We start from the raw sequence: 16807 nt of genomic DNA on the forward strand, positions 1-16807 counted from the left end.
GAACTCTTCTATAATGGAACTTACTATTAGCCAAAGTGATTTGGTCATAGCAATCCCAAATTGGAATCTGAAGACGATCCCCTTTGGTTGAGAGTCCAGAGAAGGATCCCATGGTAGCAGCAATATAAACAAAGTACGAATTCATGTAGAAAGGCACTGAAGTCCCTACATTAACTGTTGACAGAGTGCAGTGTTATTCTTTATTCTCCATTATCTGAAAGATGAATTTGTACATCCATGGTTCAAAATCGGTCGAATCTTAAGACCACAAACCCTACTGACAAGAATGATAAGATCTTTGTACTACTACTTGAAATTAGACCTGTGAATGGTTTTTGGCCATCTCGAGAAGTTGTTTCTCTTGGTATCGAACCAATATTGATTCACATGCTTTTGATAATCTCCCTTTTTCTCATTCCATATTTCAAAAGATGATTCTTTGGTCAGATCTACGCATTCTACATTATGCAACATTTTGAAAATTACTCGATAAATTGTAGATCAAGATTAATAATTTGTAATAACCCTGCTTGGTTATAGCTTCAAATAACATCAACTTTCTTCACTATTTAATAGTTTGGCGATTCGTCAAACACTTGGCTATCATGTGTTGAAACTCTCTCATGCTATAAAATATAAATATGCTTGTCTCAATTAGTAAACTGTTCATGTATTTTCAGATTGCCATCATTTACATTCCAATTCCTTACACAAATTAAATCTTCTAGCTAAGTCATGATAGTGCTAAAACAACAAACTCCAATTTCTCTTACCATTCACAAAATCCATTAGCTAGTCATTTTAAATTAATTAATTTCCATATACACTCCACTATGTTTGTATAATTCTGTAAGAGAATTATTGACAATACCAACTTGCAAATTTTTGAGTTGCAGATCTCAATGAAACACACCTCCAAAATCCCATCCGCAGGCCCTGATTTCCAAATCGTAGGCCCACAAATCTGGTCTCTGCCACCAATGGACAGATCACAGGCTATTAAAGTCTTATCGTAGCTCTCTTTTGGTGATTGCTGGGCCAGTAAAATGCTTCTCCCAGCTTCTATGATGGCATACGATGGTTCCCAAATGCTGCCCCTATATTGCAGTCATTGAAACACTGCTAATATTGATAATGGCAAACAAGAACACCGCAGATCGTAACTCTAGATTGAAACGCAGGTTTGCAATGGATCACTAATTCCTCTCCAAAATATATCACTTGTTATCAACAAAACACTCTCCTTAGACACAGTGGAAAATAGTAGGAGAGAAACAAAATGCTATACAATAGCAGCAAATTGCAAGCCAACTTTCAACTAATTCTCAGATTCGAATCTACAATACTTCAGCTGTAGATCCAATGGAACAACTCATAATTCAGACCCTTATACTTCGGCAAGGGCACAAAAATTAGAACTCAGAAAAAGCCACAAAGGCATCAAAAGCAAATAAAATATCCAAGCATGCTTTTCTCAACAAATGGGCTTGTATATATAACCTCTTAATGCCCTTTTTGTTGCCAAAATGTAACTTCACTCAAGAAGCTTCACCACACAACATTAATTAGAAGCTTTCATTAGATTCTTTCATTTGACTTAGCTTAACTAATTAATAAATGGCTCTTTCCAATGATAACTCAACTCTCAACTTAAGTGAAATTATAAAGTTAAATTATAACTTTATAATAAGCCATTTAATAAATGAATAATAATTTGGCCACTAAAAATATAATAACTCCCAAAACACTCATCATTTAATTATGCCATTTGAAATAGGAGTCATATCTATTATTTCTTCATGTGACCAAATCCACTTTCCAAAAATTGAAAGGGTCCATCTCAATCAACACCCAACTTACCACAAATAGTAAGTACCCACAACTAAGCCAAAACGAAGTCCAATTTGGGCCAAACGAAGACCAATCTGTAGTTTACTAAATTGTGGAGAAGACAAGACCCTCTCAAGCCAAGCCACTGCTTCAGAAGACCCTCTATCTACAATAATTAACCTACAAGGGTCACGATAATAGGCTAATCCCCGAAACTCCAGTGTTGGCAAAAATGGAGAAATTACATAATAACATTGTCATCAGCATCTTTGATTGTCTTTGACTTTGGGCTGAAGCATTTTGCGCATCCAAGAACAAACTCAAGTTTCATGGCAGCCATGGCAAACATAGATACCAAGTGAATATGACTTCTCTTGACATGTTTCATTTCATGACCAACAGGGGTTTCTATTCTCCATAGAAAATTAGTCGTATCTACATGACTGATTTGTGTGTCCAACACATTGTCAAGAATAGATGTAAAATGAGATGGAGTTGCATGAGCCAACTCTTTATCAAACTAATATTTCATTTTTCCCTTAGATTTAGATGGTGAGGGCATCTCTTGCAGTTGTGCTGCAACACAAAAATCCCAAAACATAAACACATCATCAGAGGAAATTACCATAAAAAGGTTGATTCTTGACCAACAACAAAGGTTCGAGTATGGATTTTATACTTTGTAGATCTGATGAGATAATCTCAAAACGAGACACCATACATATGCAGTGGATGAAAATGGAAGGTGGAGTGAAAAATTATGAAGGTGGAAATGGAAGGAGATGGATATGTTTTAAAACATGAAGGTGAAATGCATGGGAATGCGTGCGAATGAAGATTGCTGATTTTCAAAAAGTGACTTAGAGATACAGGACGTTATTGCACGGAAAATGAACTACATGTATATGCAAGATGTAATGAGGAATGGAAAATGAGATGAGATGCGAATGCAGATGAAGGGTGAGCTTACATGTAAGTACAGATGATGGATGAGATGAAATGTGTAATGACATGAGAAGTGGAATAACATGTATTTTCTCATAGAGGTGTAAGTGCATATGGAAAGATGGAAATGCAATGCAACTTGAGGCGAAGTGAACTTTATTGTTATCTTTGTGGAAAAGTGAAGTCAAAGTACATGGGAAAACATGCACATGACATTTTTGACCTTTTCAAAAAGTGTCTTTAAGTAAAAAATGGGTTTTAAAGATGTAATTACATGTTAGACTTTCCATGTAATCATGTTGTGCAATTGGATGTGGAAAGTGAGATGAGTGGAAATGGAAATGAAAAATGAGATTACATGTACGTGCAGATGATGAATGAGATGAAATACATGTAATCGCATTTGACGAATGAGATGTGAAGTTTTGCGGTATGGAAAGATGAAAATGTAATGTGATGATGCTCTTGCATGAAATGAAAGATGGAGTAAAGTGAAATATAATGTCCCCTTGTCCATTCTTGTGGTATTTGGAAAATTCCCTCATGGACATTACATTAATTACCATAATATTTCCAATTTGAAGTTTGATTGATAATCTCCTTTATGAAATTACTTATATAACTCTTCTGCCAAAAAGAATTGTTTGTCTGTTTTGATTTCATCAAAAGATATTTACATATAAAAGTGTCTTTCACCTATCTTTTTTAAAGAGTTTGAATAACATTCATAATCTTTACTCTTCCTCTTAGTTTGGTGCATGTCCATTTAAACGGTGCTCATATAGATATTTTATATCTTTTATTCTTCTTCCACCCTCAATTCCTACAATTCATTTCATCTATTCTGGTGCATACTTTATTTTTAACTTCCTTCAAGGGATCAGTTATTTTCATTCATTGCTCCGTTCTCCAAGCTTTCTATATAGTTATTGAGTAGATAAAGTATCCATATTTGGAGGTATGGATCATAAAATTCCACTTTATATAAGATTTTCAATCTTTTATAGGAGCTGGATTAACAACCTCAATATTTTCAATCCACCCCGAATCACTCCCTCAAATTAATTACTGACTTAATTAAAGAGTTTTAGTGTTCCAACATTGAAAAATGTGAAAATAGACTCCGGTTTTCCCATCAATTGTTTCTCATTCTCAATATAGGGAAATCTGGTTTGATATTATAATGAGTTTATCAGTAATCCTTACTCTTCTGTAGCCCACAACAATAATTAGCATCAGTGGTTGAGGTGCTTCTCGGATGGGAACCCAATTATAAATAATAATAATCCCCTATCATATAATTTGTAGTAAATATGTTTATGCCATCATGTTTTCTAATTTTCTTGCCTCAACAATATATCTTGTATAAATTCTAGTGCCTTCCTTATTAGTGTTGATCCATCTTGTACAATATTGTTTGCTGAATGTTTGTATCAAACTCTCGATTGGTTCACTCCCTTCCTGTATATTGGTTTGCTGATTGTGTTTTTCTTTGGATTCCTACTTTTGGTTCGTTCCTCCTTCAACAATTCTGCTGATTGAATTTACTTCAGACTGCCCAGATAAAAAAAAACCATGTTTCTTGTATGCTCAAAACATCATTTTGATACCTACTAAAATCTCTCCTAAATATGTCAGGTTCTGATCTGTTCACTGTACTCCTCATCAATCTCTTTCTCTGATTTTTTATTTCAAATATTATTCCTTGTATTGATATCTCTAACTCCATTTTACCTCTGTCCTCTCTTTTCAATTCTCCGTCCCTTTGTTCTTGATTGACTCTCCATCCCGTAGACCACAATGGATTTGTAAAAGAGATCTGGAATGCCTCCGTTGGTATGTGCTCTGTGTTCTTCATGATTTTCTATCTTCTTCCATCTGCCATCTTTTATCCCCCCTTGTTTGTTCATGACTATTTCCTGCATGGAATGTGATGCCACATATTTCCTTATCACTGAAAACTACCATTCCTTTCTTTCCGTCCCCGGACTGATAAATAGACCAGTCGCTGCCCCTGTCTCTACTCGCTATTGGTGTGATATATACGTTGCCTTCCACATGCATTATTTGAAGTGGTGTGACCCTATGAAAGTCCCTCCTTTTATCTTTCCACATAACATACATCTGAATCATTATCTTGATTGCTTTCATGATCATTATTCATATGTGAACTGAATTTGTTATTGATCTCTCAAGTGTCGTGTGAGGTATACCACTTTAGTGAGGTCTTTGTATTATAGTAATATATATTATCAATGATTTAGTCATTTGATAATTGGTTACTACTAATATCTTATTATTGAATTCATTAGATTCCTATTATAATTTATTTATTTATACTATTATATGCCACCTTTTTAATGTAATCTTTAATATAATTATAATTTAGATAATTTATATATTATAATGTTTTATTATTTAATTAATAAATTAATATAATTTAATTATGGTTTCTGATTATTTATTGTTTCTTTCTTATTATCATTACATTACACTTTGGAAGAGGGGACATTATATGAAACATGACCAAGTTCTTGGGAAAGAACTTGCAACTTCTCCAAAATGAAGAAAAACTGAAAAGCAAGCACACAAAACTCAAAAACAAACTTCAAAAGAAAAATGTACCTTTGGCAAAAGACTCAAACATGTCAACAAGCAAACCAATTCAATGTGCAATTTCGAATTTGGAGATTGGGAAAAAGCCATAAACATGAAAATGAACCATTTCAGCATTTTTAAAGGAAAAATACACAAGTGTAATTATCAAGCTAAAATATGCATAAAATCAGCATGATAAGCACAAATAATTAGGAAGAGGGAAAATGTCCACTTACATGATGATTGTATGTCAAAAATGAAGGAGGAAGAAGCTTGAATGTTGAAAAATTCTCCAACAAACTTGGATGCTTTTCAAACTTTGCAAGAGGAATTCGTAATGGGCAACAAATGAGGCGTTTTGATGCACAATGCAAAAAAGGTGCCCGTAGAATGCTCCAACTTCAACGTTTTTAACAAATGCAAGCTCTTGGGACGTTTTTGGGAAAAAACGTAGATTTCCAAGTGCATTACATGTAATGTTTTTCACTTTCAAATACAAAAATGTGACCCTTGGTATATTGAAAATGGATGAATATGCCAAAACGCCTCTTCTCCAAGCAAAAACGTGAGCTAAAATGACAAATTTTAGGTGTTTTTTGCCAAAACGTGCCCTTGAATGGAGTCAAAAAAATGATGTTTTATGCATGAGATCTCAATGTTTAATGCTTGGAAACATTTAGAAAAAGCAAAATGCCCCTTACAAAACGAATTTCATACCATGGAATGCAAAAATTTGAAAATTCCAAGCAAAAATGGGTTCTTTGAGGGGACGCATGGAGTTTTTTCAAAAATGGGTTCATGAAGATCAAATGCATGTGTTTGAGAGCAAAATACACCTTTTGGAGGTGTTTGCATGTTTTAAAAATGCAACATAGAGAAAAAAGCACATTTTAGAGGCGTTTGCATGTTTAAAAAATGCAACATAGAGAAAAATGCACCTTTTAGAGGCCATAACATGTTTTAGAAACATGTAACGGACTCTCCCAAGGCAAAAACACACCTTTTTGGTGTAAAGACATGTTTAAGTTATTTGCACATGCAACTCAAGGCAAAAACTAACCTTGTTTTTATGTATATGCATATAACACATGTAGCTCAACTTTTTGATGTCATTGCACGTTTTAAGTGAGTTTATATGCAATTGCATAAAAAAGGTCCACTTTATGAGGTAATTGTACTTTAAGTTGAATTTACATGCAATTGCATTAAAAAATTCCACTTTAAGAGGTAATTACACATTTAAGTTATTCATTTAAGAACATGTAAATTTAATTTTGATAAAATATTACTTAAGTGGGACAAATTATATTTACATTATCATATTAACAATATAATGTGTAAATATTATTTAATAAGTAATATTTACTATAGCATTTGATTTGAATATTAAAAATTAAATTGAACTATATAGTTAATATAGTCACTTAAGTGAAAAATCAAAAAATAAACTTAAAAATATAACATAAAGTGCACTATAGTTACTTTAAGTGAAAATTTAAATGATAAAGTAACTTAAAAACATAACAAAGTGAATTTAAGTTATATTTTTCAAAAAGTGAATATCAAATTAAAAATATAACATGATATATTTAATTGGTGCAGTTGCATAAAAAAAGTCCATGTTTTGGGCACTAAATTGGTCATATCTTTTAAGTGACAACTTCGATTAAGCCCTAAGTAAGATAAAATCGAAGGGAAAATTGAAAGCAATGATTTGAGCAAAACCAAAAGACTAAAACCAAGAAGCACTCTAAAAAACAAAAAAAATAATGATGAAGGCCTCAAAAATCAACCATAGGGTCGACAAATAGAAAAAAAGAAAAAGACATGACGAAAGCCTTCCTTAAAAGAATTTGCTACGTGAATTGGAGTTGATTGATTGATCAACGTTAAGCAATCAAATAACAAATTCAACATAGAGAAATGCAAAACTAGTTTGAAAAAGTTTCACACTGTTACCTGCATTTTGTGGGGACAAAATGTAGGACAGCAGAACACACACAGAAATAAACAATAGTGCTTAGTACATTTGCAAAGATCCTTTCACTTAGCACAAATGAATAAATAATTAATTATCAGTTGCTTACAAAATTAATTCTTAGACAAATTAATTAAATTACTTAATTATTCACTTTCCACATCCCAATTAGCCCAGGAGACTTAAAATAGGCTAAGGGTCTTTGACAATTGTCCATGCTTGTGATGGGGATAATTACAAAAATGACACCTATAAAATTGTCTTTAGTGGTGTGCAAGATGACCAATTTGAGAAGGATCTTAGCTCTTACCTTCCCTTCACGTAATGAGTAGGACTGCATACATCTATGGACAATGTGTTTGTCCTAAGGCATTAAGATTTGATCTCTTTGTTGTCTTATACTTTGTGTTAACGTCTCCTTATTTCACATATTTGTGATAAGATTTGTCTTAGGGAATAAATGCACTTGTTAATTGAGCTATACTTGAAGGAAACTAATTGGTTTCTTAGTTTTATTAGTTTAGGTCAGGTTTATAATGTTGAACACAGCCGTATTTTACTTGTGGAAGCGGTTTATAGATTGTTACTATGTTACTGATTGTCAAGGAAAGTTTTTGTACATGCAGGCCTCTTCAAGGATTCTTTACTTCGGATTCTTCAATGGTGTTGGTCCCATACGCACTCAATCAAAAATGGTATGTAACAAATAATTGCTGTAAATGGCTTGTTTTCTTTTCATTTTTCGATGTGAAAAAATATTGCATTAATGCATGGCAAAGTCCTATGTTTGTTACTTGTAATATATAAAGCTAACCTTTTCTAGTACATTCATAAGATTATTTATTCCAAACTTAGAACTGAAATATGTCTTGTTGCATTTGTAAATTTAAATGTGACCAGAGACTACTGCAATGTTGAGATGTCAAAACTTTTGTTTTACATTGCAGACTATTTGAAAATATAACTTGAAAGGCATCCTAAACTTGCAAAAAGTCTATAATAAAATTCCAATGCAAAGAAGAAACACTAATTCATAATGAGAAGGAATAGTAGGACTGTATATTGCCATTAACCATCTTAAACCGGAGATGAGCATATCGTTTCAACAACTTCAGTTGGTGATCCATATCCTGCAATTCCATTATAGTTTCATCTTGAAAAATGGCTATAGTCTAGTTCTGCATTATTGCGATTTGTAGGTCACTCATAAAAACATGGAACAAAATTTGCTTGAATTGCAGTGGATTTGAGTTTCTCATGCAATTCATGAAGTTGTTCTTAGCATATATGATGCAATTCATAGAGTTGTTATTAAGATCCAGTGAATGAGTCTGAAATCCAATCTCAATACTCAAACTTAGTAACTTGTGTGCCAGGAAATAAATCCAAAGCTGCTCATGTTCATCTTTTTCCATGGGAAGTTTTTGAATCAATAACGAGTTTGTCAATTCCTATAGAAGTTATAAATTGATACACTTGTGAGCTTCAACTCCGATTGACTTTCCTTCTCATTGATTGGTATTTCTTTGTATATTTTTCTTTGGGTTTGGGATTAGCTTGTGCCATTGCTAGGATGCTTTTGGAAGTTTCCACTTGTTACAAGACATGAAACACTAAAAAAGTGAATGGCCCACAATGACATTACCTATGGTCTTGCCACTCATTCTCTTCTGTTACTTTTCTGTAGACTTGCTATCTTTTCTTTTTGTGATTTTCTGAAGTCTCATCCTATTGCTTTTCTTGTGATTATATCAACACTCTACTTTTAAACTTTATGTAGCGATCCCATACAAGGTGATATTACATCCTATTTTCTGTTTTCAATGACCTTGTTCACTGCTTCCGTGTGCAATATCATAAAGATTATCCTGTTAGTTGCATTGACTTTTCTTGCAACTTGATGGAATACTTATGTAATTCAATTAATTGGTCATCATACAAAAAATTGAGAAGGATTTCCCTAACTTATCTGGATAAGTGATGTGTTCAGTAGTAATTCTCACTGCATTGGCTGTCCTAGTTGAACATTTTGAGTTACCAAATCAAGCCACATCACATTGTTTATTAATGGCCTTAATCAAATTGCTTGTGTACCCACTTGATTCTGATGGTTCCATAGCTGCAACAATCAGTTCACGTCGTTTGGCCACTAACTGTTAATGTTATTGTTACCTAAATTTTCACTTTTGGTTAAAATTTTAGGTAGAGCCATAGCTATGTCAATCAAAGGTGCATTTTTTGTGTATTTTTTTGCCAAATACAAGAGTTTTGATAACATATAAACCAGAGAGCTCAAACATTGCATTTAAAAGAGGAAGAGCATCACATAAAACCGATTCTTACAAGTTTTTTATGATTCCTTTATTGATCAAAATGTTCAAATGTTTCAACTCAAGTTGTGAAACTAGCTAAAGAGGAAAATCATAACTTGAATATCAAAACATGAATACAAGTGAAAAGAACAAGGTGTAATAACCCCAACTAGTTATAACTTCGTGAAATACCAAATCCTTCTCAAATTCAATTGTTTGACATATTGTCAAACACTTTGCAAGCAAGCTCTGATACTAATGTAATAACTCCAACTGGTTATAACTTCGTGAAACACCAAATTCTTTTCTAATTTAGTTGTTTGACATTTCGTCAAACGCTTTGCATGCAAGCTCTGATACAACTGTAATATCCCTTGCCCAAACTGACTAATTTTAGCTCAAGGAATATTATCAAACACTTGTATATTGCCTTTCTCTTTTTTGATTTTTTTGTGTTTCATATTGTTTGATATAGTTTGAATGATGCTAAGAAATTTAGAATGTTCGCAAATGATATTACAATACCTCTTACAATGAACTACTATGCAAGTGTAGTTCTTTTTGATATTTTCAATGCATATACATTGAAACTAGATATGGAATGCATAACTACAGCCAACCAACATTTTGATAAACAATTGGCATACAAACATTATACTGATCATATATGCTATTAGATGGACATTTCGTCAAACAAATGGTATGCAAGATACATATCCTTTATTGAATTCATTCCCATGTACAATGTTGCTATGAATTTGCCAAGACAAATGGGCTTACAATAATGGCAACAACGCCAAATCTAATTTTGAGTTATGACTTACAATAGCAAAATTATATGCCTAAAATTACAATGCTAACTACTAATAGGTGCAAGAGTAATTTGATAATAGTGATGCGTAATAAATGGAGATGAATGTAGCAATTGGAATCAAGCATAAATTTTGTATGCAGGTACTATAGTGTGGCACTGTTCACGTGTACTGTGGTAGTAAGGGGAAAAATGATTACTAATGGCTGCCAAAGATGAATCTTCAGGTTTGCACTCGATAGTCCTTCAATATTCTTCAAACCCTTCGGTTATTTCTTAATTTTAAGCACAAATAGAACTCTAGAATGAAGCTCTCTTAAATGCCAAATGCAGTGGATATGTAATGCCCCCTTTTTAGCATTCATAGCATGATGTTGTCGTTAGCCTATTTCCCCACGGTCCCGTAGGCTAACCAGGACATTAAAGGGGCTTAGAGGCCATTTGGCCTAGATAGTTTCAGTTGTAGGTCTTTCTGAGAGGTTTTGAGGCAACTTTGGACATACTTACTATTTATAGTAAGTCATCTTGGACATGGGCGGACATCCAGTGGCAACGGTATGTCGATGGTAATTGTTTAAAATCGACAAGAAGACTTGTTTATCATTGATAAGATTTGTTATGCGTTGATAAAACTATTTTATAAAGTTAAATTTAAATATTTAACTTTATTAATGCATAGACTATAGTTTGTGGGAAATATTTAAATTAAAAGAGTCCCCTTTATTTCATAACACATAGGAGACATAAGTTACATAAAAGGAGTTATGTTTTATCCCACATTGAGAAAACGAAGGATGGAGCTCTTGTGAGAACACTATAAAAGAAATGGAAGAGCTTCTTTTAAGCATGCTTGTACGAAGATTAATGTTATGTTGCTGGATATCTGATTATCGGACTTGGAGGACGGAATCCCTCTTTGCTAGCATTCTCTTTGCTGTTGAAAGACACAGTCAGGAGGATTAACAATGTTTCCAAACACACTGGGTCTCATTTAGTGTTTGCTACAATACCGATGAATAGTGTTTTGCTACAGTGCGCATGAATAGTGTTTTTCTACAGTGCACGTGAATAGTGTTTTTGCTACAGTGCGGATGAATAGTGTTTTGCTACAGTGCGCGTGAATAGTGTTTTTGCTACAGTACAGATGAATAGTGTTTTGTTACAGTGCACGTGAATAGTGTTTTTCTACAGTGCGGATGAATAGTGAATTTGCTACAGTGCGTGAACAGTATTTGCAACAAGTTTATTTTATTTCTTGCTGATTTGAGGGTTTGGAAGGCTGCCAACTACATCTGCAAAATACTACAGCAACTAATTCTAGGTTTCTTCTATCAAATTTGTATACTTTTACATTGTAGTTGTTGAATACAAGACTGATATTTGTTGCAACATGCTAAACAATTTTATGAGCACATTTACATGGCAAAAAATTAATATTTAATTAGCAAGTAAGAAGTTTCAGATTTTCCTATATATTGTAGTATGTGTGCCAAGTGTTTGACAAAAATGCTATGTTGAGTTATTAAGCAAATCAATTGATATCATAAAGTAGCTTGCAAGTTTCTTTATTTGGGAAAAAATAGGGGAGGATATTACAGTGGTATCAGAGCTATAAGTCCTGCCATCCTGTGAGGGTCTTATAGGGAAATTGGAACAGCCAGATAGAGGGGAAAGTGTTTGACGAAATGTCAAAACACTAAAATCAAAGCATTTATGTTTGAGCATGCGATTCTGATCTTCTCAATTCTCCCAATCTACCTAAAACTCAATCATAGACCTTTAATACTTGAGCGCAGGTCAACCCATCACAAAATTAAATCTTACATTAAATGCATGTGTAGCCACAAGTCGGCTCACATCAGATATTAACTACCTATAATGAAATTAAATACAAGCAAGGTCGGCCCAAACTAGAACCAAACACAGACAACTCGGCAAACGAAGGCTCTACGAAATATTGACACTCCGTAACCACACAATCTCGGCATCCAAAGAATCACTAGTTAGCAATTATGAACTCGACATCCTCCAACGCTCGGAAACCATGGAGGACTCGGCAACCAAAGGATCACTCGGCAACCAGCGGAATCACTCGGCAGTATTTAAGAACTCGACAACAACTGGTATAATGAACAAAAGTGTAGGATTACAAGGCAACCCAAGATGCTTTTGCATCATAGTAGAAAATCAGTCAAGAAATAAAATTAAAATTTTAAGATCAAATAATGGAGGCGAGCACATCTCTGAAATTTCTTCAGATATTTGCATTACTGTTGGGATTAAGAGGGAGTTTTCTGTACCTTATAATCCTCAACTGAATGGAGTTGTAGAACATAAGAATAGATCAATTGTCGAATCAGCCAAAGCTATGATACATGATCAAAATCTTCATACTTCGTTTTGGGCCGAAGCATCAACATTGCAGTTTACATTCAAAATTGATGTCCACACTCAGTCTTGGAAAATACCACTCCAGAAGAAGTATTTACAGGCATCGAATCAGATCTAAGTCACCTAAGGATATTTGGGTGTCCAGTCTATGTTCACATTCCTAAAGAATATAGAACAAAACTAGAACCATCTGGGAAGAAAGGAATTCTCATCGGGTACAGTGAAAATTCTAAAGGTTACAGGATATTCCAGGTTAGAGAACAATTGAAATCAGCAAAGATGTTAAATTTGAAGAAGACATTGCCTTCAACCTTTCTAAAGATAATGATGAGTCATTCACAAAACATACCACCGAAACAAATGAAGATCACCCAGTAGTGAATGAGAGGGAGAATGATACTTCATCTCTTGTACCTAATTTTGATGATGTTGAAAATAACAACAATAAAAAGAGACCACTTTGGACCAGAAAATTCATAATAGAAAATCATGTTGAACTTGATGAAGTATTAAAAGAAGTGCATTAGTAACAAAACTTATGAAATCAGAACCTTCTAACATTAAAGAAGCCTTATCAAGTCAACCTTAGGAAGAAGCTATAATTGAAGATAAGATAAGATAATGATATTAATGTCCAACAAAAGACCAAAAAGAGGTCTGTGGGACTAAAAGGATTACAATAGTGAGGTTAACACCAGCAAGAACACACAAAAGTGTCAGAACAAAAATGAATACAACTAAAGAAATAGCAACAAAGAACATAGACAGGGAAAGTGCTAGGAGTCTTTCTTGGGCGAGAAGAAATCTGTCACTGAATGATACATATGTCGAAGTGTAGAGGCCCTGCACTGTCTCTGGCCTCTCACAGAGGAGTGTCATTGGTGCAAATAGTCAGAATGGGATCTGACACATCTGGAAAGCCCGTTAGACCGAATAGAGCTGGAAGGCTTTTCCATACCATGCGAAGGGGATAGTGGTGTAAAAAAGGTAGTAATAAGCTGAGTGTTGGTGGGGAAGCAACATCAAGATTGTGCTATCATGGAGTATGGTGGCCTTACGATGATAAAGTGCAAGACATCTCTGATCATAATAATTGAAAAAGTCATGGAGATAAAAGAATACAATTCAATATGAAAAAATGATGTATGGGATGTTGTACCTAGACCTAAAAACAAATCAATAGTTTCTTCCAAATGGCTGTACAAAATCAAGCATGCACTTGATAACAACATTGAGAAATACAAGGCAAGATTCGTAGCACGAGGTTTTTCACAGAAGGAAGGTATCGATTATGAGAAAACCTTTGCTCTGATTGCTAGGTATACATCAATTAGAACCATCTTGGTCATTGCAGCATCTAAAGGATGGAAATTCCATCAAATGGATGTTAAGACAACTTTTCTAAATGGTGAAATTGAAGAAGTGTACATTGAATAGCTAGAAGGGTTTATTACTCAGAACAAGAATACTCATGGGAAGAACATTTGATAAGCAAATGCAAACAAGAATTGACAGCTGAATTTGACATGAAAGACTTATGTTTTCTCCACTACTTTCTAGGACTGTAAGTTTGGCAAATTGAGAAACTACATCTTTCTAAACCAAAGAAAATATATTATTGATATTCTAACTGTTGGTGTAAATACGTACTTCACTATTTACACTTACTTAAGTTTACTTAGGTTAATGCATTATTTAATTATTTTGCATTATTTTATTATTTTCATTTGTGAGACACTTAGGAGTTTGCACACCTTTTGAGTTGTCATGTTGACAACACAAGAGTACGCAACTCTATTTGAGCACATGGTGCCTACAACACTGTTTTGCGTGTCCCACCCTTGTAGGCTTATCCTCACATCACTGCACTTACTTCCGTGCTTAATGGAGGATAATCCATATTTGGTGGACATGTGCTTGGTTGTATGAGACATCATGATGCTAACTTCTATGCATTCTAGAAGCTCTCTTGAGGCCTTTATATTCAGGCACTCCTAGTGTACTCTTATGAGTATCAAGTTATTGAATACATTGTTATTCTGATCATACTCTCTCCATTTTTGGTCTACAATTGTGCTTGTGTTTGAGTTCTTAGTTCTTGGGTGAACTTTTCCCTTAGGCAAATTCTTACATGGTATCAGAGCAACTTGGAGACTTTCTCATCACAAGCCATTCGAGACCTCTTGCTTGCTTCATCACCTCAGCCTGAATCCGGAGTGCTACGAAAATTGTGAGTGTCCAGCATCAAATCTGACCTCTCCATTGCGTCCGGAACGTTAAACCTATGAGAATCAACTATAAGCACGCCTACCTTGGCCCATAGTCGACCGTGAGGCAAATTTTTTTACAAATCGAAACCCGAAAACCCCGATTTGCGTATGGTCTTTTTCAGATCTATGATTTAATTTATTTTCGGATCTGTTATTATTTCTCTGTTTTTTCCATCAATTTCGTAGAAACTTTTTTGGTCTTAGGCAGAGAAATTTTTTTCGTTGAACTGGGTAGTGACACCCCAGTTCGACTATATATTTGGGCGGAATATTTTATTGTTTCGCAGGGTATATATTTTATACTGCGGGCATCCTCAGAAAATCCTACCAAGTTTCACCAACTTTCCACCAAATTTGGCGAGCCGTGCCTTACAGGCTCGGCAGACCCCCTTACACCCGACCGGCGGCCAAATCTCATCCACTTCCACCGAGCTGTTTTCATTTGAAGTTTACGGTAGTTTCATTTTAAATGGCCTGTGCACCATTCAACGCAGCGATGTGGGATTATTAAATCCCACTCCGGCAGCTTCAACCCTGGCCCGCGGCATCTCCGATTCAGCCACCCGTAGCCTGTTTTCTAGCTGTGAATACTCCGGCAAGGTTTATAAACTTCCGGCAAGACCTGCGCAGTCATTTTATCAGCATCGCCCGCTGCAGTCTTCTTTTCGGTGTCGGCGGCATTGAAGCCACTGCTATGTTTTTCCGGGAATCCACATCATTTCTGGTAGGTTTAAACGTTTTCCAACAGGTTTTCCTACCCAAGCAATCTATAGCGCCTAGACACGTGGCCTCCGCACACCCCGCCACGCGTGCCCCCTTGCCACGCAAGAGACAACTCACTACCTCGACAGCAAACAACCCAGCTTGTAGCTCGCCACGCAGCGCCATGTGGACAGTATGTAGCCAACACGGCATTGCCACGTAATCCCGTGGAAGGCTAGTACACTTTGTTTGCCACGTCATCTGTCCGTACAGTACGGACGGTGACTCACCTGCCACATCAGCCCAAGGCGTCCATTTTTTGCAGGCGTCATCATTTTACTGTGTTAAATTTGATGCCCGTCTGAACGTCATAGCCAAGCGTTTTAGAATTGTGTTGACGGCCGTGTGACCATCAAATTTAAACTCGCAGTTTCTCCTCCAGACCCCTCTCAAGATTGCTTTTCAGTTTGGCAGCCTGACTTTGCAAGCTCGTAACTTGGACATCCGGACTCCGATTCAGGTGCAATTTTATTTGAAATCAGGTAAAATTTCCTGAATTTTTTAGTGGTGGTGTTCTTTTCTGGTTTTGGTGCACAGATTTTGCAGAAATTGCGTTTTTTGGCGACTGTACTTGCATAATCCTGCATTTTGCAACTTCCGAAGCTTCGTACCGGCACATCTGGTCTCTTTTTCAGGTTCTATTATTTTTGAAAGTGCGTGTTTTTTTGTCTACTTTCTAGATTTGAAGTCATTCTAGGGTTGTGTGGACCAATTTCTTACTTTTAGTACTAGGCCTTCTTTGGCATTGTAAAGCTTTGATTTTTTTCAGAATTGTTGTAAAACTAAGCTACAGTGCTTAAGTGACAGATTTCAGCCTTATAAGGCAGTTGTAAAAGGCAAATCAGAAAGTCCACTTTGTTCATTTTGACAAGTGGCCCATTTTAAATGCACTACTTATAAAGTGCCAAAG

At 35.1% G+C, this 16807-nt stretch overlaps 1 protein-coding gene across 2 annotated transcripts in view; it reads left to right on the forward strand.

Annotated features, from left to right (window-relative positions):
• LOC149544556 (transmembrane protein-like protein) overlaps positions 1 to 16807 on the forward strand; it is a 293089-nt gene that overhangs the window by 117147 nt on the left and 159135 nt on the right. For both annotated transcript variants that reach the window (XR_016355061.1, XM_089795187.1), the window contains exon 5: positions 7978 to 8046. Coding sequence is in view for 1 of the 2 variants with exons in the window: in XM_089795187.1 (XP_089651313.1) it covers positions 7978 to 8046 (69 nt within the window). In the remaining variant the exon portion in view is untranslated. The remainder of the gene's footprint in view (positions 1 to 7977; positions 8047 to 16807) is intronic.

The sequence above is a fragment of the Cupressus sempervirens genome, chromosome 8 (assembly GCF_028749045.1).
Source record: "Cupressus sempervirens isolate cs-2001-9-10 chromosome 8, ASM2874904v1, whole genome shotgun sequence".
NCBI classification, from domain to species: Eukaryota; Viridiplantae; Streptophyta; class Pinopsida; order Cupressales; family Cupressaceae; genus Cupressus; species Cupressus sempervirens.